Source organism: Necator americanus, chromosome III (assembly GCF_031761385.1).
Source record: "Necator americanus strain Aroian chromosome III, whole genome shotgun sequence".
Taxonomy (NCBI): domain Eukaryota; kingdom Metazoa; phylum Nematoda; class Chromadorea; order Rhabditida; family Ancylostomatidae; genus Necator; species Necator americanus.
The window spans coordinates 40,163,107-40,184,379 of record NC_087373.1 but is presented as its reverse complement, the minus strand read 5'-3'; the positions used below and the strand labels follow the sequence as shown (position 1 = coordinate 40,184,379).

The 21,273-nt window shown below is 38.3% G+C and overlaps 1 protein-coding gene across 3 annotated transcripts; it reads right to left on the bottom strand.

Annotated features, from left to right (window-relative positions):
• Positions 1 to 328: 328 nt before the first annotated feature.
• On the bottom strand, positions 329 to 13,985 carry RB195_012427 (uncharacterized protein; the record flags this gene model as incomplete). Of its 3 annotated transcripts, XM_064194274.1 has the most annotated exons (13): positions 329 to 428; positions 505 to 627; positions 1,081 to 1,120; positions 1,510 to 1,580; positions 1,646 to 1,693; positions 2,816 to 2,964; positions 3,036 to 3,126; positions 3,930 to 4,045; positions 4,183 to 4,298; positions 4,982 to 5,126; positions 6,589 to 6,732; positions 9,860 to 9,958; positions 13,836 to 13,985. In XM_064194274.1, the coding sequence occupies 13 exons, from the start codon at positions 13,983 to 13,985 to the stop codon at positions 329 to 331; spliced, it is 1,392 nt and encodes a 463-aa protein (XP_064051857.1). The 3 variants fall into 3 exon arrangements, with proteins under 3 accessions (XP_064051857.1, XP_064051858.1, XP_064051859.1); XM_064194275.1 differs by lacking the exons at positions 1,081 to 1,120; positions 1,510 to 1,580; XM_064194276.1 differs by lacking the exons at positions 1,081 to 1,120; positions 1,510 to 1,580; positions 1,646 to 1,693.
• Positions 13,986 to 21,273: the final 7,288 nt, after the last annotated feature.

The following is a 21,273-nucleotide window of genomic DNA, read 5'->3' as shown; positions in this document are numbered from 1 at the left end:
CTAGCGATAGAGTTGTTAACTATGTTACAGTGGTTAAGTAAAAAGAGTTATTATAGCTAGTGTGGTTTTTTGGCAATGCAACACCTGGTCGAAGCCATTATGGCTATGGTTAGCGAAGTCAAGCCGATCGCAGTCGCTCATCTGGACAACTGTCCTTCTCTCGTGTTATCTGGACAACTGACACGAAGAACTGCGAACGGCTTGGTGTCGAATACTTTTTGGTGGATAGTGAGACCTTGAGGAAGAATCGTAGCGAAAGATGACATCATAGAGTCAAAATCACTTTTCAACTGAAAAAAGGGTTAATTTATGTGAAGATTTGAATTGTTCAATTTCCCGTGTTTGCACGTTGTGGACGGGGCGAATTATTGGCGGAAGAGCCACGCCGTGGCGACTGGGCCGCACCGAGTTCTTTGAAGAAACGGAAACTGAAACTTTTCGATAACTTGTGAAAGTTTTGTAGCTGTTCCCAAAGGAATTTATAGCGATGAGTTAAAAACTTACAATCTCCGTACTCCACTATCTTTTCGTTCATACTTCCATGGATACAATTTCTCGTCTGGTTCTCGAGGCAGTGGTCCGTACACGAGCATCTCCTCACCTTCACCAGCTCTTGAAGGTTCATCACTGAAAGTGCAAAGATAACGCGTAGTCTATTTTGTACGGTTCTTTCTGTTTTCTCCTTAAAGTTTTACGAATAAATATATGAAATGAGTGTTTCTATGAAGTTGCTCTAGTGAATATTTCTGAATTAATTCCGCACTGTACAAGGGAAAATAAATAAAACACTTTCTTCGCACTTGCGCTGAAGGGGAAACCTTATGCTAAATAAAATGGCGAAGGGTGGCGCAAAAACGTATAGTTCATATGTTCTGGATCAATGCATCTCGTAAAGTTATAAAATTACTTATTGTTTCCTCTTTTCCTTCTCTGTTTTATCTGTCTTCTACCTCTTCCCATTTTCCCCTTTTCTTAACATCATTTGCTCTTACTTCAGTGATTCTCGAATCCATTCAGACAATCATTCGCTTCGTTAATTCATTCATTTCGGCGGTTTCAACCCATCTACTATTTCTCTACTTATTCACTCTGAGATTTTCTGTCCATGATTGTCCGCTATCTGAACAAAAGGATTCTTTCACATTTCCTCCCTTCCCTCAACCTTTTCTTCATTCCTTCATTCATTCATTCATTCATTTATTCATTCATTTATTCATTCAGTTTTTCCACTCGTCGATTCATTCATTTATACAGTTATTAACGCACCACAGAAATTTTTTTCTGCTTGCTGTTTCTCTAAGGATTTTTTTCACCTTCCTAACCCGATTATTTATCACCGCTACAACACATTAAGCACAGACTCGTTCACTCTTATTCAAATACCCTGCAACAACTCTCATTCATCCCCTTTTCTGTTTCCTTACAAGAAACGTTAATTGTTCAGGGAAGAAGAGCAGAACGTAGAAGAAACAAGTCAAAAACATAGGATTCAACACAATTTTTATTTACTCTCGGTAAATGTATTTTCCTTTGACAGGTTGTAAACACGATAAAGAAGTGAAAACTTCGCTGCAGTCAATCTAAAATATTAAAATCATAAAGAAACTGGAAAAAAAATATGAAATTTAAAATTAATATGTTTGACCTGCGTATTCGACTTCTCAGCAGGTTTCGGAGGCTTGTCGATGGACTGCTGTAAAACTCGAAATTGCAGGACGAATATGTTCCGATGGCACGTGCTTGCACGTCACGTAAGGAATTGTGTGCAGATTGCGGACTTAGTTTTCATTTCTCGTCAACGAAGCGATATTTTGATTAGTTGTTACACAGAACCTAAGGGCATCACCCCACGAATCTGAGGTGGCACGAATTTCAGGTGGAGTATCCGTAAACGGGATCGTAGATTAAGGAGAGGGGGGTGATTCCGTTCATTTCTTCCTAATTGCCGTAAAAAAAAACGGCCCGGAAGATACGGTTTCGGGCGTTCTGGCGCACTATTTTCTACAAAGAGTTCGACTGGAGCGCGCAAGCCTTGTGCACGTGCCGTATCTTCCGGGCCGTTTTTTTACTGCAATTAAGAAGAGATGGACGGAATCACCCCTCTCCATAACTTTATAAGAATATCCCTTATAAGAATACTCCACCTGAAATCTGCACCACCTCAGATTCGTGGGGTAATGTCTCTAAGGTGTTGGAGCTTCCTTCAATCGAAGAATGCTCTGAGACGATGGTGTTAGTTGTTGTCTGTACGAGATTGCCTTTCTGAGAAAACAACGTACTGAGACAGAAAAAGAAACAGAGAAATCTCCGCGATGTAGCAGACTGCTCCTACTGTCGCTATACTGTAGACTTGTATTAATTACTGCTCATCCTAAATATACGGAATATTCTATATTCCTATGTATACTAAAAATCCTGCTTAATTCCATGGGGACATATGGAAATACAAAGATGTTTGATTCTTTTTGAAAACAGTAAGCTAAAATTCTTGAAAAAAAAGGTTTGCAGCATGGAAGAAAATCATCCACTATTTGATTTTAAAAAAAGTTGACGGTTTTACTTAAACTGCTGAAAATTACTTAATGAGTGCATTCAGCTAAGCACTTGCTAAGTATGTAAATGTAAATTTACAAGAAGAAGACCTATACTGTTCCGCAAACTGCACACAAAACCTCCAATTTTACAGAAACATTTTTAAAAGATGTAGCTCAATAGTCTTATCAAAGAAGCTTTATTTAAAATCCTGAAATAACTTACTTAGGGGAAATTTTCATTGTAATCCCGATGCTCAATGAAATGAATGATCTAATCAAACCTTAATAGATCTTCCCGTTCTCGCTCTTTCCGTCCTGGCCGCAAATTTTCCAATTCCTCCTCTAATTCCATCACTCGACCTTTGAGCACATTTTTCTCTTGGAGGACTTCTCGTAGCTCAGCTAACGTAAATCGTGGCTCGTCGTCCATCTGAAATTTTGCCCGGAATTGCTGCTAAATCTATTTTCTTTATTTTCTCTTTTCTTTTTTTTAGTGCCCACCTGACTGGCTTGTTGGAGATCTTTACATGCTCTATCAGTATCGCTGAGCATTCGTCGCAGCTGAATATTTGCCTCTTCGGTCTTTTCTAACCTAAAAGAAAAACACAGTACCCATATGAATAATTTATGGGAACAAAACCACACTCTTCTTCCTAAAAGGGTAGGAAATAAAAGCTGGAAGCTCCATCCTGTCTACGGGATATATTTAGCACTAATACACGAAAATTAGATTGAAGATATAATAGAAATTGGATTTCTTTTTTGCTGAATTTATCGACGCATCTGTTCAGCTATACTTTACTGCTCTTAACAGCTACATTAATGCCTTTCGCATGCTTTAGTTCAATCTAGTGTGTTAAATTTTTCACTGGCTACTTGCGAAAGAAAAGATGGTACAAGAAACTGATACCAAACGCTGTTGTTCGTGCATTTCCACATAGAAAGAAGCAAAATTTCAATGAAAAGGAATGAATATTATTCCCATAAAGAAGTAAAAGCGACTATTATTTTGTAAAAGCAACTTGGTCCTTTATCCTGAGTAATTTCGATAGTAAAATAAATAAATAACATAATATAATATATATATATATATAAATAATATAATATAATAAATAATAAGTGTCTAATAGTAAAATTGTTTTGTCTAATAGCGGAGTTTCACTAAGAAACGTGAATACATCAACGTTTTTCATGATCAAATATGTACTTTGCATGATTTGATGGAAAACGCATTGGTTACACTGAAGGATGCAATGAAGGTTACATTGAAGGATACACGCAATAAAAACCAAAGAAAGACAAATAAACGAGTACAAATAGGCAAAGGAAATTGATCGATTCTTTATTGAAGACCGATCTGAACTGGGACTGAAAGAACATCAAATTTTAACAAACCTTCGGATAATTTCCATCTTCTCTTCGACGATCATACGGCCTTGTTTTTGTAGCGAGGAGTTCTTTCGAAGCAGTTCTTCGTTTTGTCGGATCAGCTTTTCTATAGAGTTTTGTAGCTGAAAACTCTGTATCAAACTCCTGTTAAAAAGGATTTAGAAAAACAGAGAGAGAGAGAGAAAATGCTTGAAATGAAATGACTACTGCAAAGGGGAAGAAGATTTAAGAAAATAGAAAACAATCTGAAAACTCCTACGTTTTCCACTTCGCAAGCGTATTGTTCCACATCTCGCTGTAACGCCTTAATTTCCTCCTTCTGCTTATGTGACATCTCTTTCAGCTCAAACATTAGCTTGACATCTTCTTCATGCACTGAAAAAAAATTCTGAAGTAAACTAGGCTCATCTTCTTTTGTTTAGTTTTCAAATAGTAACCATGATTTTTACACCATTGTTTACAAGCCTTCTCTGAAGTAAACAAATTACAAAAACAAACAAAGAAAACAAACGAAGGAAGAAATAAGGCAAGGTATACTTACTATTTATACTATTACTGTTTTTTTCTCATTGACAGAATATTTCTGAGAAAACTGGTTCGATTCACCTCACATTTCGGTGCTTGCGCTTCAAAAAAACGACAAATGTCGAAATTTTTTTTTAAGAAATAAAAGAATACAATTTTTAAGGATCAAACTCAAAATAGACAATGTCAGATTGTTTTTTTCTTTTCTGAGCACTATTTCAATTCTAACGAAGCCCAGTCGTTTGGAGGACAGTCCCTTCAGAGCGATTCAAGAAAATATAAGGATTATAAGTATAAAATAGAAAATAAACATAAATAAAAAAATACAAGGATATACAAATATAAGGATGAAAATATAAGGAGAGAACAAAGAATTTCTTTCTTGGAGTCACCCGTGAGAGAAAAAGTATTGTTAAACGAAAATCAGCTTGATTAAAGTGACTCCTGCCAAAAAAAGAATAAATGTATCCTTAAGAACTCCTTCCAGAAAACTATTCGAAGAAATATGTGCAAATTTCCAGGTCTAGACTTACTAGCCGCTGATGTTGGACTCTCCGTTGTAGTAGGTAGCGAAGAAACTGTACTACTCAGTGTTTTATTCTCGGACATCAGCGTTTTAACCATCAATCGAAGCTCATTGATATCCTTCTTATAGGTCTCTTCAACTTGGTCGAGTTCCTGGAAGCAGAAACAATCACGTACGTGCGTAAAATATCCGTATTGATTAGAGGTATTATTTCTTATTTCGGAAATATACAAATAACTCCACAATTGCTCTCTTAAACGTTTGATGATAGCAGGAGCTAATAGTGAACCACACCTTTTACATCTGTTCTCGGATTCACTATTATTTTTAAACAGATTTCTTTGTGCTCAACGAATGCGTAGCTTTTAAAAATTAATTTTATACATATTTTGCTCAACGAAAGATACTTTATTTTTTATATAATAATCAACAAGCCAATCGACAATCGACGCGTACGTCAATTGACATCTATCCACCAGATAAGCGAAAAAAATGTGTTGTTGCTAAATGTACAAATGAATAGTTGTGTTTTTAGCTTTCTTCAAAGCTGCTCAATCTTTCTTCAAAAGCCCGTCACAAAATTGAATGCCTCATTACGCTTGCAGACGTCTGTCATAAACGTCTCGTTCGACTGCAAAAAGGAAAGGGGACTTAAAACTCAAACTTGCAATCCTCTTTTCGTTTCAATGCATCCAACTGCTTCGATTACCCGACTGCAACTCCCCTTCAAATTACTTCTTGACGACAAATAGATACGCAGCGCTGTAGGAAGATAAATAGCAGAACAAGAAGCAAAAGAAAATAACCCCAATTAGTCCTTCCAGCGCAGCAGAAACTTAAATGATAGAGAAATCAGCGTTTTTATCCTCCCAAACAAGTCTGCTATTCATCTATTTATCGGCCCCAGAGCGACGAAAGGTTTGGTTGCACTAGGACGGAATTGAACCTCAAAACGATCATGCTGTAGCCACAGCAGAACTTCTTAACGATTACGCTACATCGCCCCAGAAAAAAGTATTTACCAATATTTTTCTTGGGATTCGAAGGAATAATGGCTCTAGTTGTTGCCTTCTAGCTCTCGAAATTTGGTTTGACCTTTCCTTAGCGGCACAAAACTCCACAGCCACAACTGTGTCTGTTGGGTTTTGCGCTCCCACTAAAGAAAAAGAACTGATTGTTTTTCTCGAGCATTCCCCAAAAAACCCAATAGGTGTTTCTGTTTTCCTGAATTCGAGTCAACAGAAAACCGAAGCCATAAAAGAATACAGAACGCCCGAACATATTAAATGTCTTACACTTTTAACTACAGTAATTTTATGAGTTCAACTCATGATGGGTTGAGTGGGTTGGTTTATGAAGTTGTTTAAGTCACGTTTTCAATTTTAAATGTCACTTCAACTAGTATTTGGTGCGATTTGTGACATTTTTTAATCAGAGTTACAAAGGACTATCCTACTTATATGTCGTGTGTTTACGGCATTTATGGCATACTGATATTTTTATTTTATATTTGTAGGAAGGAAGTAATCCAACAAGGGAATTAGCCATAAAAATGGATTGCGATACTGATAAGAAAAAAAAAACCCTGAGCAACCCGAGCTCAAGTCTCCTTACCTCCTCAAATTTAGCCGTTTGCAGTTGTCTAGCCTGCTTCTCTTGTTCCAATCGCTCCACAGTTTTTTGCAACGATATGATTTCCTCATTCTCTCGTTCATTATTGTTTGCCAGCGATTCTAGTGTTTCCAACGCGGATATGACCTGAAAAATATGGAGAATTTCCTGGAATATACTCTGTCGTACCTTTATACACTCTTTTTTTTTAAAAATATCAACAAGAGGTAGAGACTATGTATTGAAACTGTTTTCTCGGCATACTCGACTAATCTGCAATAAAAGTTTAATAAAGGATAAAGTTTCTGGCGTTGATCAATCCGCTTGGGATGCGCCCCCACGTTCACTTCAATTCAGAATCGTTTGAGGTTTACGAACGTGTATCTGGCCCACAAAATGACTTGCGAGGGCTAACCTATGTCTAAAGTCAGTATTTTTATCCTCCCAGACAATTATGATACCAATTTATCGACCCCCGAGCGATGAAAGACTTGGTGAGCACTAGGGCGGATTCGAACCTCCGAACGATTGTGCCTAAGCGGAACCTCTAACCGCTACACTACACCCGTCCCAATCTGCAATTAGCTAGAAAAAATTTGAAAACAATTCCAACTGGAAAACTTTCCAACATTCAGAAATGCATAGTCCCTGGATTTATTTATTACACCTTGTCCAGATACATTCATAATCACGCATGAATCTTTTTTTTTGCTGGTTGCCAGTTACGAGTGCGTACTTTTTCCTAACATAGCAATAGGAACTGGTTTTGGCTGTAGCCTGTCATTGTAAGTTAGGAATGAAGATGAGTGTTAACCCAACGACATAAGGTATCATTAGGATCCACTTAGAAATTTCAATTCAACGTTTCGACAATTGCGCCATTGGAAAGAATGTGCACCGATTGCCGAACAGTTGCAGTAAATCACTGAATTCGGTCTCTAAACAATCAGTTACCTCCAATTCTACAGAGATACCAGTAGTTGCCTAAAGTGTTTAGCATTTTATCTATTTCAACGCAAAAATGGTCCCGAAGTAAGCATTCTGTCTGTACCTCACAGATTTCCGCATCAAAATTTGTCAAGCAATCCCCTATTAATGACCTTAAAAACTTCCGAATCTAATGGATACGACACAGATGCACTTCTGTACTGATTGATAAATATTCAAGGGAGATGAATGGCTTAATCAGGTCTTGTTGTGTTGTTGAATCCATCAAACTAGTGGATGAAAAACACTGCTAACTGAACGAGTTCCTGCGAAGAAAGAGATGAACAACAAAATTGACAGCAGAATAGCACCTTGTGCACCTCATTGCTTTTATTTTGTTTTCCTTATTTTTTGAAGAGGACGAGAGCGATAAGGGAGATGTGAGGATAGGTCGATCTCACTGCGAAAAAAAGCTAGTGCGGTAAAGATTTATATTTTCTGAAATTCCCTCTCCATTAATCAGAAAAATCGTATATCAGCCTAGCCAATATTTTGAACCCGAAGATAAATGAACAATTGCAGCATATACTGGTTCATGCGAATGAAATTCATGAGAAATGACGTAATCGAATGGAAAACACCGCATCACCCACGCCACAACAAAATTTCTCATCGAATCACCACGCAGTCAATTTCTTTTTCGGTTAGGTACGTAGGGATTCTAGACGGACGGCCAGTCACTTGATGATGGACGACGTGTCAGGAGGAAACATCATTCATGTGCAACGGATGATTACTCCCAGAAATGCCTCACATCATCTGGATGGGGACGCATCCGGATTCGATTGAGGTAGGGTGATTACTACATTCGACAAGATGAATGAGGTGTCAGCGAACAGAGGGGAGTTCGTCGGGGGGAAAAAAAGGTGGGATTACAATGCTGAAGGGAAGCTTATGAGTTTTGCGCAGTATCTTATAGGTAATATAATGTTACGAGATATAGAGTTTATTAGGAATTGTTGAAAGTTTTCAAATCATTTTCGGATCTTCTGGAAGAAAAATTACACTTCATTATAAATAGTATATTCATTTCACTGCTATATTCCCTAAGTGCAATTCACTAGTCATGTTCGTAAGTTTAATTTGCTACATCATAGACATATTCTCCTCTTGATTCTGCATTGTTTTGTCGATCTTCAGAGCTTCGGCAGTAAACACGAAATGTGCAAAGATTTTCGCTTTTTGGTGCGGATAACTAGAAATTCAAGGGCCATAAGAAAAATTGCTTTTCAGTTGCATTTAAGATTTCAGAAGTGCCAAATTTGGACTCTTTTGGTTTCGATTTTGGATTTAGCATCTTAGGGAATGATGACTTGTTCTGGATGAGGCATTTGAGAAGATATGTCACAAATGATCTGACTTTCCAGGCTCTGACAAAGGCGACGACGCCGAAACGTTAGCCGTAATGAAGTTTGTTAACAATCTGCTTAAATTTGACTATCCACAAATTCCGATTCCATTGACTATAAACGTGTTAGTACTGTAGAGGAGAGCAGAAGAACTCGTCTGTGAATTGATTTAGTGCTGAGTCATATGGTTTATAAGTATAAACTATTGAAATACCTAGCACTTTACTGTTCACCTCAAAAGAACCTCTAATTTCTTTTCAAAACAATTCGTTTCCGTCAAAATACCAGCAAACTCACCCACTAAAGACATTATTTTGGCGACCGCATATTAAATCTACAATGCAAAGTGCGTTGCCCTATCTGTTTTGTCTGGTCTAAAGTAACAGTAATTCGAGGACGCAGATAGAACGAAACTTGCAAACATTTTAACATTGGCGTGCATTTTGCAAAACATTGGGCTCTCTCTACTTCAACCAGATCGCAAATTGGCTCTTTTTCGCAGTCCCCTCCGATGTATTTAGCGATTAGTTTAGCTGCAGCAAAATACACTCATTTTCTCTTTAACAATAGGGTGGATCAGTTTTTGTGAAAAATTGTGTGACAGTCGTTCGTCACGCATTGAGGACTGGCACCCGATTTGCATGGGAGACCACTGGTGATTAATCATTTAAACGGGGGAATGCACATGAGAAATAGCAGAATTTCCTGGGGAAAAAGAAATTAAGCTCGCCGTTATTCATAGCCAGCGCTGCAGAAAGCAGGCCACATCAGACCAGAACGAATGTGCTCGAGAACTCAAGAACTAGAAATGAGTCGTTGCCGCATAGGAGTTACGAGGAGTTTTTCGACGATTGTTAGCGTTCTTCGACAGCAAACTCAAAAAGATACGCATAAGAAATAAAAAAAACATTTTAAGAAAATTATTTGAGAAAACCTACTTTTGGCATAATTCCTCGCACGCAGTCATTTCCATGAAGTTCGATTATTTTCTCGAAATCCTTTCCTATTGAAGCGGCAAGATCGTAGACGTCTACGACCTGAAAAAAAAAACTTTTTTTTTGATGAGAGGGAAATTTCAGAGCATACAGAGGCAATAAAAAAAGAAAAAATAATAATACAGTAAGTTGAAATCTTCAATCCAAGCAAGATTCACTCATTCAAATAATTTTCTAAAATTTTGCTGCTGTTCAATCTTTGCAAGTATGAGATTTAATCCCAAAATTAGGAATTAGAAAAAAAAAACAGATCTAGCTCCGAAAAGAATAAGTATCCGTGCCAATTTTGTTTCTGCCTGGCCCTGTTACTTTTTATGCTGTTTTAATACACAGAGACAAGCAACAAGACTTTTTCCCCACCTACGGCTGCGATATTCAAAGTTTACAAATCGACTTTTTTCATAAAACTTTCAGCATTTCTAATTACTGAAACTAAAAAATTTTATATCATCTACATCGTGTACATTCGGTATCTGCCAGCACAGATGTAGGGAAATCAATATCGAAGGCGCTAAACAACTAGATTTCCAGATAAAATTAACGCGACGGGTAATGAAAAAAATGGCACTACATGGTCCTAAAAAGATCTGCTTGTTTTTATTCACATTGTTGTTTCTCGTTTCTATTCATAGTCGAGAAAAATCCGTGTATGTGTATCAGGCTAAGAAAGTTTATTCATTCGCCTATTTCTATTTCGTTGTCCTACCCGAAAACACCATTTGCACAGCTGAAGAAATTTTTGAAAAACTTCAACACATCTTGTTACCTAGTCTATTACAACGAAGATCTAAGCTTCTTGGAAATGGCATTGCCGCAGAAACCATTTGGCACCTTTTTCGTGCTCCCAGATGCTAAGAATTTTTGTCTTGAATATTATTTGTGAATAATGTTGTTTCATTTTGTTATTTTTCTCCATAGTATGAAATCTCTTTTTTTTTAATTGCGACTAAAATTATTAACGATATGTGAGTGAGAAATAAGTCAGCAGAGATAAAATAATCACTAATAATCACTAAAATAATCACTTTTGTAAAAAAAAAGTTTTAGAAGGTTATAAAAGTCCCAAAAGAAATACAAAAAGGTCTTAAAAACTCTGTAGAAATATTTTAATACTTTAGATAGAGCATTCTTCGCTTGTTGCAGTGATTTGTGGCAAACCCAACTGTCCGAATTTTCCGATTTTTTCACTACGCTAATTTGTTTTTTCCTTCGAAAAAAAAAAATAAGAACATGTTCATTTGAACGTTTTCGTACGAATCGCATTCTTGTGGCAGTGGCTGGCAAGGAATTAAAAAGAGTTTTTATCCCGAAAAATATGTCAATATGCCCCCGACAACTTCTTAAGCACATTGCTCTAGTTTAGAAACTAACCTCATCTTAAGATATCGTGCACTCTACACAAAACTGGTAGAGTAATAAGACGTCTACAGTCACCTCAAATGGGACACGTTGTTCCCTACATGATCGCAATTTTATAGTGGAAAAACTACGTCTGGCCTTCTTACAAGAGATTCATGCGTTCTGCCCTTGACTTCATTAAAGGACATCGTGCAGCGAATGAATGATTACTGCAAAGTAGCACTTTATAGGGTTACGTCCACACAACTGTTCATCACGTTACTATCAAAGTCCCACGAACTTTTGCAATCCTTAAAATACTAATTTCATTCCAAACTAGCACTGAAAAATGACGTCACTTTCCACCAATAGTGGAATATTTCATACTTCGCCAGCGGAAATGCCTCGGGTTCTCATTAACAACGAGAAAATGTGCTGTTTTTGGGAAACAGTCCAAGCGGAATGACATGTGGAGTGCAAACGTCGTGCTGGGAGGAAAAAGGTGCCAATTTGAAGTCGTATTTTTGGTAAATGTTAATTCGTCATACAGACGAAGGATTCTAATGCATATATTGAACGTGGTACTGATGTGAATATAGAAATGCAGGATGCTATGAATAATTTTATTCCTACCGGATATTTATTCCTATTCCAACAATATGCAACGATAATACTTTAGATGGAGCGATAGAATTATCGCATAATTACAAACTATTTGCGGATCATCTCCTTTTTAGCTGACACGGAAAAAATGAAAAGTAAAAGCTCAAGTTGTAAACTCCGAACTTTTTCCAACATGAATACAACAATTTCTACAAGCCCTCTTGACTGTTTTACCATAATAATCAATATTTTCGCATTGGATCCTCACAAAGCCGTAGAAATATAATGCTAACGTTGTGGTTGGAGCAATTTTGTTTTTATTTTTGTTTCAGCACGTTACATTTCGTTATGTAGTTTCCAGAATGCAGAAAATACGCGGAAGATGTTCCCGATCGGAAACATTTTCAGGAACGCGCTGCGACTTGACAATTCAAGCATGAATTCCACTGAACTCAAAACACTTTCACGTACAGTATCCCGAAACGCATAACCAAAACATTAACCTAAACTCTGTGTGTGTTGGGCGCCCGGCATTCGTTTGAACTATTTAGTATGCAAATGTGATGTGCGTTCTCTAAGAATTCAATTCAATTCCGTCTAAAAGATGTTCGTTCATCGTGCCGGCAAAGAAATGAGATTCCTACTTCACGTCGCCTCGTTAAGCACAGCAATACGCAATAGTTCCGTTTTTCAAGATGCATAGCAGAAAACGTCTTCATATAAAATTACAGTACCATACGCCTTCATTAAGGGATGTACTCTTTTTGAAGTCAAAGTTTTTTTTCCTGGGGGAAAAAAATAGAAAAGGTCTAATCTGAAGATCTAAAATTAAAAACCTTTTCAAAATAATAAACATCTCCTAATCTGTCAATGATCTGAAAATAATTTCTCAAGCTTTCGAAGTCTTATTAAAAAGGTCTCAAGTTCTTTTTAAAAATTGTAGCCTAGCGAAGCTCAAACAACTAAAATAACACATCTTCACTTCACCGAATGAATAAAATTGATAAGCATAGAAAAAAAGGGAAAATATTCCTCACCAACTTTGAAACTACATGGGAAAAGAGGTTTTTTTTTCATAAATTCAGATAATGAACATTGAAAGATGGACTTAGAGATGAGTCCAGAGAAGTCACGAAAAATTTTAGGATAAGTTCGTCAAATTTTCAGAGGTACGTTTAACGAGATTATCTAGAAAAAAATGCAATAGAGGAGATCGTTTGAGTTTAATTTGCACAGAAACTTAGATCTCAACTTTTCACAGTTCAAATCACCTTTCTCAGACAAAGTGATGGAACTTCACGCAATAATTTTCCGTTACGCTGCGAATAATTTTCTTTGCAGTGCAGAAGCGCCACCACAACAATGTTAAACGCAAAATTACAGTAATAGGGGAATGAAGGAAATCCGTGGTAAAGCTGGACTAATAACAGGAAGAGAACATTTTGAAAAACGACGACTTTATTTAGAAACAGAATTTGTTTTCAAGTGGATTTTTGCTTGAAAAAAGTGAAGTATAAAATAGACACATTACGCAACGGTGATACCATGTAAGGACAAAATTACTACTTTAGGGAACGGAGGGAGAAAACGAAACGGTTGAGAGAATTTGACGCGAAGTTACTATAAAATTACTTTTCCTAAACGTGTCCGGTGGGCGTCGCGTGACTCGTGGCCAGCATTGCGTGACCCACCGATGGAACTAAAGGTTTATGTGTTCACATTAGCAACAGTTTTCATGGATCCCTTCATTTATTGCAGGTAAACAATACGAAATCATAGATTTTCCCCCTGAAATATTGTCCTTATCTATGTCCTAATTCGTGAAATGAGCTAGCCCCGTGGGAAATTCTCGGAACAAAGTCTCAGTTTCGTTGTTGGACATACGAAAACAAATGTATAAAAACGCACGGGATCGCACGAATAACACAAAAATTCCCAAGTCAAGCAATCATTAAACTGTTGTTGTTCAGGAACTCACCGTAATATGTCTGGATGGGCTTTGCGGCGATGCACCGCGCTGTTGTGCTGCGGTTACGGCGGCCATTCGGCGATGATAATCACAGTACGATTTCTCACAGCCTTCTGTAACATAGACTTCGTAGTCGCGAATAAGCGGTAATGTCATCATTGTCGCGTTGTCGTGCTGATCAATAGCGATCAATAGCGAATATTTCGTTTACAATACAGAACCGGTTAGGAATTGGACACTGATTGAAGTGATGAGTATTTTGTAGTTAGTTGGAATACGGTTACACAGTTTGAGTGGAATTTTTTCAATGATTAGGCGTGGAAGCCTCAGTGGAAGATCAGTCGTTCGGCGAAGAACTGCACCAGCAACGTTCGAGTTACCCAGGCGGCAATTTTACCACAAACAATTCGCGGCTTTATCGCTATGTCGCCACCGTGATCTCAGGCTGTTATTGCGTATTGATTGATAATGCGTTTGAACTGCGCGTCGGCTCCAACGGAGGACACCGAATCGACGACGACGTGCAGCAACAACCAGAAAAGGGCTGTGCGTTGTAACGGGATTGTGGTTAGACGGGTGGGTGGGGCGGTCCTAAAAGACGCCGCCGCCTGCGAGGTGGACGTGATGCTGGTGACTCAGTCTGTTCTTGCACACCTTTCTGAGTCAGGTTCAATCGCTTGATCACTTAGGAATCGACGATGGTCGACTGAAGGTAATACACCAATATTTATACATACGCTGGTGACTCATCGCACAGCTCACTCGCACATTGAACGAACAATCAATCAGAGGAGTGCTAGGTACTCTACAGTCTTCCACGAAAGGGAAGACTTCCTTGAGAAGTCAGGATTGTGCTAATTTCTTCTCTTTTCAGCCGAATTCTAACGAGACGGCCGGAAGAGTTGTCGCCCGAATCCCTTCGAAAGACCCTCTTCCGACTAGGTTCGATGCAAAAGTACGAAAAAACTCGCTCTTCCTTACCACAACCTCAATTTCGCCTATGGAAAACAAGGGGTTCATTTTTCAAACTAATGGCTTTGGAGAGCGCAAGAAGGAGATTTCTAGCAAAGATAAACGGTGTATGGACTTCGAACAATTTTTTTTTCGCGATTTCGGCTAGTGATATGTAATATTACTATAACAGCGTTGCAATCAGCTATAAAAGCGGTTACTCATAACCGCTTATGGTGCTTCTATCAATGGAATTATCACATACGTAGCATGTTACAACTATAACATAACACACTCATTCGTAGCTTGACTAACCATAAGTTATAGTCCAAATTAGTTAGTTATACTTTAGTCGAACTCGTTGGAAAATAGTGTTCAATTTTGTCTATGGGTGAGTCATCAGCACCGAGATGGTACAGTACAAATAATGAAATAGTTCGTATTCCCATCGGGAACGAATCAATAATATTGGAACTGAGGAATTTATTTTAGGAAGCATGACCAGACAAATGCTAAGTGCTTCCCATCAAAAGTAGATATTTTCGTGCTGATGGGTGTCCGCGTGAGTGCTTTCTAATTTCCACGAAAGTGACGAAAGGTTTCAATGTTTTACTTTAAATACGGTTTGAAACATGATCCCCTTGCTAGAACATAATTGCGATAGGGAAGAGACGGACCTTCCTCAGGCAAAGGGGGTCTAGCTCATAGGGTGCAGCTGAAGTGATGAATATTCCTTCGCCAACCGCACAAAAAAGAAGGGGGTGCCATTGCCAACGGTCCAAAAATGAAGGGGCTCCTACCATCGCAAGTATGAGCTGGAAAAGCTGATATTCTGCTCCTAGAGTTGAATAATTGCTGTAACAACTTCGCCCTCTTTATTTACTAATATTTCATGTTCTCATGCAAGAGTAGTGGAAGTAAGCGGAATCAGAATCCGCCAATGCCACACATTTATGTACTTCCAAAACGAGTGGCGCAAAGGCTTGTTTCCTTAGAAAAGATCTTCCTTCAAAGCACTCCACTTGATAAAAACTTCCCATTAAATTTGCTTAAGGATGCAAGCAAAGGAACTACATATGGCGCAGATCATAGTGCAGGGCGGAGCATTGATACGGATAATTTTGCTGCAGGGACAGAAAAATCCGAGATTTCCGACGCAAAGAGGCGAAGAAATAAATAGTTCTTCTCTAAAGAAGGCAGCTATTTTAGGCGATACAGAAAGGATGGAGGGAACAGAAATTTAAGAAAAAAAAAAGAAGTGGGCTCTGCACTCGACGGTTCCCATTTTCACTTCGTGATTGTGAATTATACTGAGTTAATTGAAGGTCATTTGGTGAATATTTCCGGGAAAATTTCTGCAGATCACCAAATGACCTTCAATTAATTTGTTTTAAAAAAAATCAGCTGTTCAATCGTTAAGACCTTTCCAAGATATTTTCTGCTCCTTTCCTCGTACTTTACAAAAATTTACACAAAATATCGACAATATTGACGTGCAGATCCAACGAACAGGTTAATTTGTGAGGTTCTACGAGAACTGCAATAGCGCTCAGCCGCAGTGACAAACAATGTGACGATGTGATTAGATTAGCCATGGCTGCCGAGCTCCCATGAATTCCCGAAAAAAAACCGGGACTGAATAGAAACGGAAGCTCGAATAATTGTTTAAAAAAGAGAGCCAAACCTAAGTCGCAAAAGACGAATGAAAACAAATGACACGAAAGTCTGAAATCCTTTGCAGCACTAAGCTTCCAGGAAAAACTTCTATTTTCAGAGAGAAAAAAAGCAGATCAAAAGAAGACGATGAAGTGAGTTGTCCTCGATGAATAGGTGTGAGAAGGGAAGAGATGGAAGAAAAAAAACTGTCGATACGCCTTTCACCCTTGGCAAAATAGCACTACAGCATATGTTTTGAGGAAGAGCTTATGATTGTGTAAATGTAATATGAGAGGCTCACACATAATATGAGACGAGGAGAGAGCACAGACATCAAGAAAAATTTGAAAAAACATTGTCTATACCCGAACTGATCTTTTCGGCTAAGCGATGTGGATACGTAACAAATTATGTAAAAAAAAAACTCTAAATTATTGCGTAATAATAATAATACAACATAAACTTTTTTAACCAAAAAAAAAAACATTTTGGAAAGTTCTCTTGCTTTTTCACTAATACAAGCAATCCTTGTAAAAGCAGCGAAAATGACTCTGTCTATGGTTTGCGCACGCCATACATAGTTGTCGATGCGACAGCTTTTTATCAAAAAAAAAAAAGAGCAAAGAAATAAATAAAAGGAAACCTTGAATAAAATTTCGAAAAAAGTCAGCGAAGAGAAAATTGATGTAAAATATGGAAAGAAAAGATATATGTGATGCCTTATTAAACTGTAGATTGGAGTAGATGTTGACAGCTTAGAAATAAACGACTTATGCGTGGAAGCCGCTAACCTCTAACTCCTTTGATGATACCAAAACTAATTCATATTCGATTTGTTACATGGAATATCTTGCAATCATCGGGAGAGATTCTGAGGAAAAGACATGAAAAAGAGGGGTCGATCTTGTTTGCGGAGCGCTTTGTAAACGATTCAAGGGTACTGCACCGGTAGAAAAACATGTGCAATGCGTTCCGTTCTGCGTGCACCGCAAATGACGCGCTTTTTTGCACTGTTATGAAGGTTAAACTCTTTTGACGCGCATATGTGCACATTGTAAGCATGCATGCAGAAACACTTAAAAAAAAGAGTATGGTATTGCTATGAAAAGGATTCGAAAAATCTTTCCGGACACTCTCTCATTTTCAAGACGGGAAATACTAAAAGCTGATGAGATCATAAGAGGGAAAGATTTCTAAATAGAGAGCTCAAGAAAGTTCAGTTAGGCAATTTATTGATTCGAATGAAAATTTAAAAAAGGAATATTTGAAAAAAAAACTTAAATTGAAGGAGCAGGTTTCGTTGCTGAAGAACAGATTTAATTACAGAAGAAAAACTAGCACCATAACAATAGAAAAAAGAATGCAAAGTTTTGGAACGGACCGTCCGAAATTAATTAAAAGTTTAAACTACTCTGATAGTTTTTTCTGCTAATTTTTCAGACGTTATACTGGATATTGAAGCATATGGTACCGCCGATTCTGCTATTCTGCACTGCTGCACACCCTATTCCTAAACCAGGACAGTTCTACTATTCCAGTGGAACCTGCAGTGCCCCACACAAGGACAATATTAAAAAAGTGCTCTGGGAATGTGAAGGAGCGCATTGTAGACTACACGATCGGTTCGCGACACGAATTGGAGCCGGTCTGGAATCTATATTGGCGCCATATACGAACTTGGTTCTGTGGTGTAGTTCCGCCATAACCCAAAGTTTCCCAAAAGGTGTAGTTTGACAATATTTTGTGTTGAAGTGCTACGAAGGGGAAAGCAAGTATCGATCGTCATATGTTGATCATTCCAGATTTATGCAGTAGTGCATATGAAAGATGAATATTAGGAAGAATTCACTAGCTTCTTTTTTCTCTGGGGAAAGCACGATAAAACTGTAGATAGAAGACTTGGATCTGGAGACTCTGAGGTTTTGACTTTCAATTCCCCCTCCCCCAACAATTTGATGTTTTCCTTTCAATTCTTCAATCTTATTTAATCTAGTTTAATTTTTCAATTCTTCTTTCCAATTCTTCCAAACAATCTAATGGCAGCGAATAACGATTTTGACGTGATGATTTTGATTTTGATACGTGATCTCGTGATTTTGATTTTGATACACTAACATTAAATTAAAAGCCGTTCTTACGACAATTTCAGTTGTAACGCACCACTGTTGTGCACGCGCCGCATCCAAGTGCGAGCGGTCGAAGGTTAATGCTGTCTCCTCACCAGCCTATCCAAGCGAAACCAATTAATAGGCTGCTGAGGAGACCGCTATTGCACATAGAGTGGCGTCCTAACGTACTTCGTAGGAACTGAAGCGGTTTTCACGTCGTTTCTCACGACGAGCAGGAAAAGATGAGCGAAACCACGGTGAGTTCCGCAATCTATTACCCAAACTCTACGCTGTCGCTACGGGCTCCACACCACGTCAAAATCGTGGTACGCTGCCTTAAAAAGGGCTTCACTCTAGACCACCCTACAGCAGTGACGACGTTCGCGTTCTGCTCTGCTCGTTGACGTTGAAATTCTACACCACTATTTAAACAACCCCTGGACTGTCCTCTTTCTGAAAAACTGACAGTCTCCATTCATCCTTAACGCACAGGAATAATTTGGACCCTGAGGGCAAAAAAGAAAAAAACCAGCGTCGGAACAGAACGCTTCGCAGGAGTCTCAAAGAATGATAATTTTGATTTGTGTGGGAAATAATGACTTTCGAGAATCATGTTCTCGTCTGCAAAAATTCCAATGATCCACAAAATCAAATCTTGCGACGCTGTCAGTTCATTCATGCATTATTCCTCGCGCAGACTACTACTACACAATAAAAGTACAATCTGATATTCGGGATCGGCGAATAAACGAGTTTCGTCTAATAAACGATATCTCGTAAAATTGATGGGGCATGAAGATATGACGGATGAGAATAACTAATAATCTCCTGTTGGATAAACCGACTTGTGTAGTTATATTACCCGTCCTGCAAATATTTGTACTCTACAGCGCGGCAAATCCACCATGTAGTGGTAGGCTACCGAAAACGCGGATCAGAATAGATAAGATCACAGAGCGAACTCTTTCAAGAATCGAATTATCGAATTTCAATCAATGAATGGCCTCAGTTGACAGCTCATCTAGCTGAAGACGCTTTCTAGAAGCTCTCTGCCGGCTTGTTTATTTTGTGACAAAGGAATTTGTCTGACAAATGCCATGAATAACATGATTCACGGTCTGTTTGTGATGCGGCTGCCGTTCAAGTGAACAGATAAGCGGAGTTGGTTTTCAGTCAACAGATATCAAGAACTTAGACTCCGTAGGGTTTTTACGAGGATTTGCTAGCATATTTTTAACGAGCTGCAAAAACTAAGTAATTGAATGATTGTAAAACACGGTAAGAGAGCGGAACCACTACGATCACATTTCTTCTCTCCATACATCCGCATAACAACGAACAAATAACAATTTCCACTAATTTGAATTCGTGTCATTGCAAAGCCGAGAGATCTCTGATCACAACCACATTTTGCCAGCATTCCGGGGGGAAATCTGATCCTCATCTTTGTTCTTGCATACGCAGCATCCAAACCAAAGACTCTACTTACATTTATGACAAGGACTATCTCCTCGTAGCATCTTCAATAATCGCCGCGACATATTTAACACTAATCCTGGCACATGCACTAGAGTATCATTCAACAAGGAAAACGGGTTTAGAGACGGACGTCTTCGAACTGAAATCTACAGAGCTAAGTTGAGGAGTTCTTAGACGCCTACACATGAACAGTGGATGTGAAAGAGGCGAACTGGCGAGCGTACGGGGGAATATTTCAGGCAGGTGCTTTCTTTCTTTCTTGAGCGTTTTTTCGCACTTTCCTACTTCTAATTGACACCACTTGAACGATCTTCGACAATTTTCATCTTGAAGTCCTTACCTTACACCAGTTCCACCTATTCTCAAAAGGTTCCACCAGTCGTCGAATGTTAACGATCGGTAAGTATAGCTCGAAAAATATCGGGACAATCTCTTGACTAACGGCAGCAACCCTATGTAGCTTTCTGCATGATGTGAAATTAGTGTTTTGAAAAGTATGGAGTTAAATGATCGTTAATTTTAATATTGAAATGATCATGATGCAGCATGTTTAAAGATAAATTCGTATAAAAAGCTGATCTATGCTGATCTGCTGTTCCAAATATAGTACTACTTGGTAAATTTTCAGTTAGTAGCAAACGCGGTAAGATTATAATTACGTACAGAATATGTAGCAAAGGATAAGGATAAAGTGAAGGGCGTTGATCAATCCCTATGGGGGATGGGCCTATGCGTTCGACTTCAACTCAGACTTCATTCGAGGTTTATGAACGCGTATACAACTTTCGTATCAATTTATCGAGCCCTGAAAGATCAAAGGGTTGGTTTGCATTGGCGCGGATTCGAACCTCTGCTCGATTGTAGCCACAGCGGAACCTCTTACCGATTCCGCTACACCTGCCCAAGAAAGAAATAATAAGAAAATAACAAGAAAAATAGTAATAAGAAAAAAAATAGTGTTTTTTGGCTCCGCTCAATACTCGGAGAAGAAAAGTACGATGAAAAGGGCTGATGAAGCGATGGAAACTACACAGATAACATCATTTCAGATTCCAAGAAGGAGCTTATTCAAGAAGAATTCAAAAACTCATCAATTGTATAGTCAAAAATACACCCGAACGCTTGCTTCGTTTTCTTTTCTTTTCCCTTCTTTTTTTCCTTCTCTGTTCCTTAACAATTATCTTCACACAGAATGACGTTGGAGAAACGAAAACCTCGTAGACTTCTGAATGCAATGATGGTTCGTCGCGCAG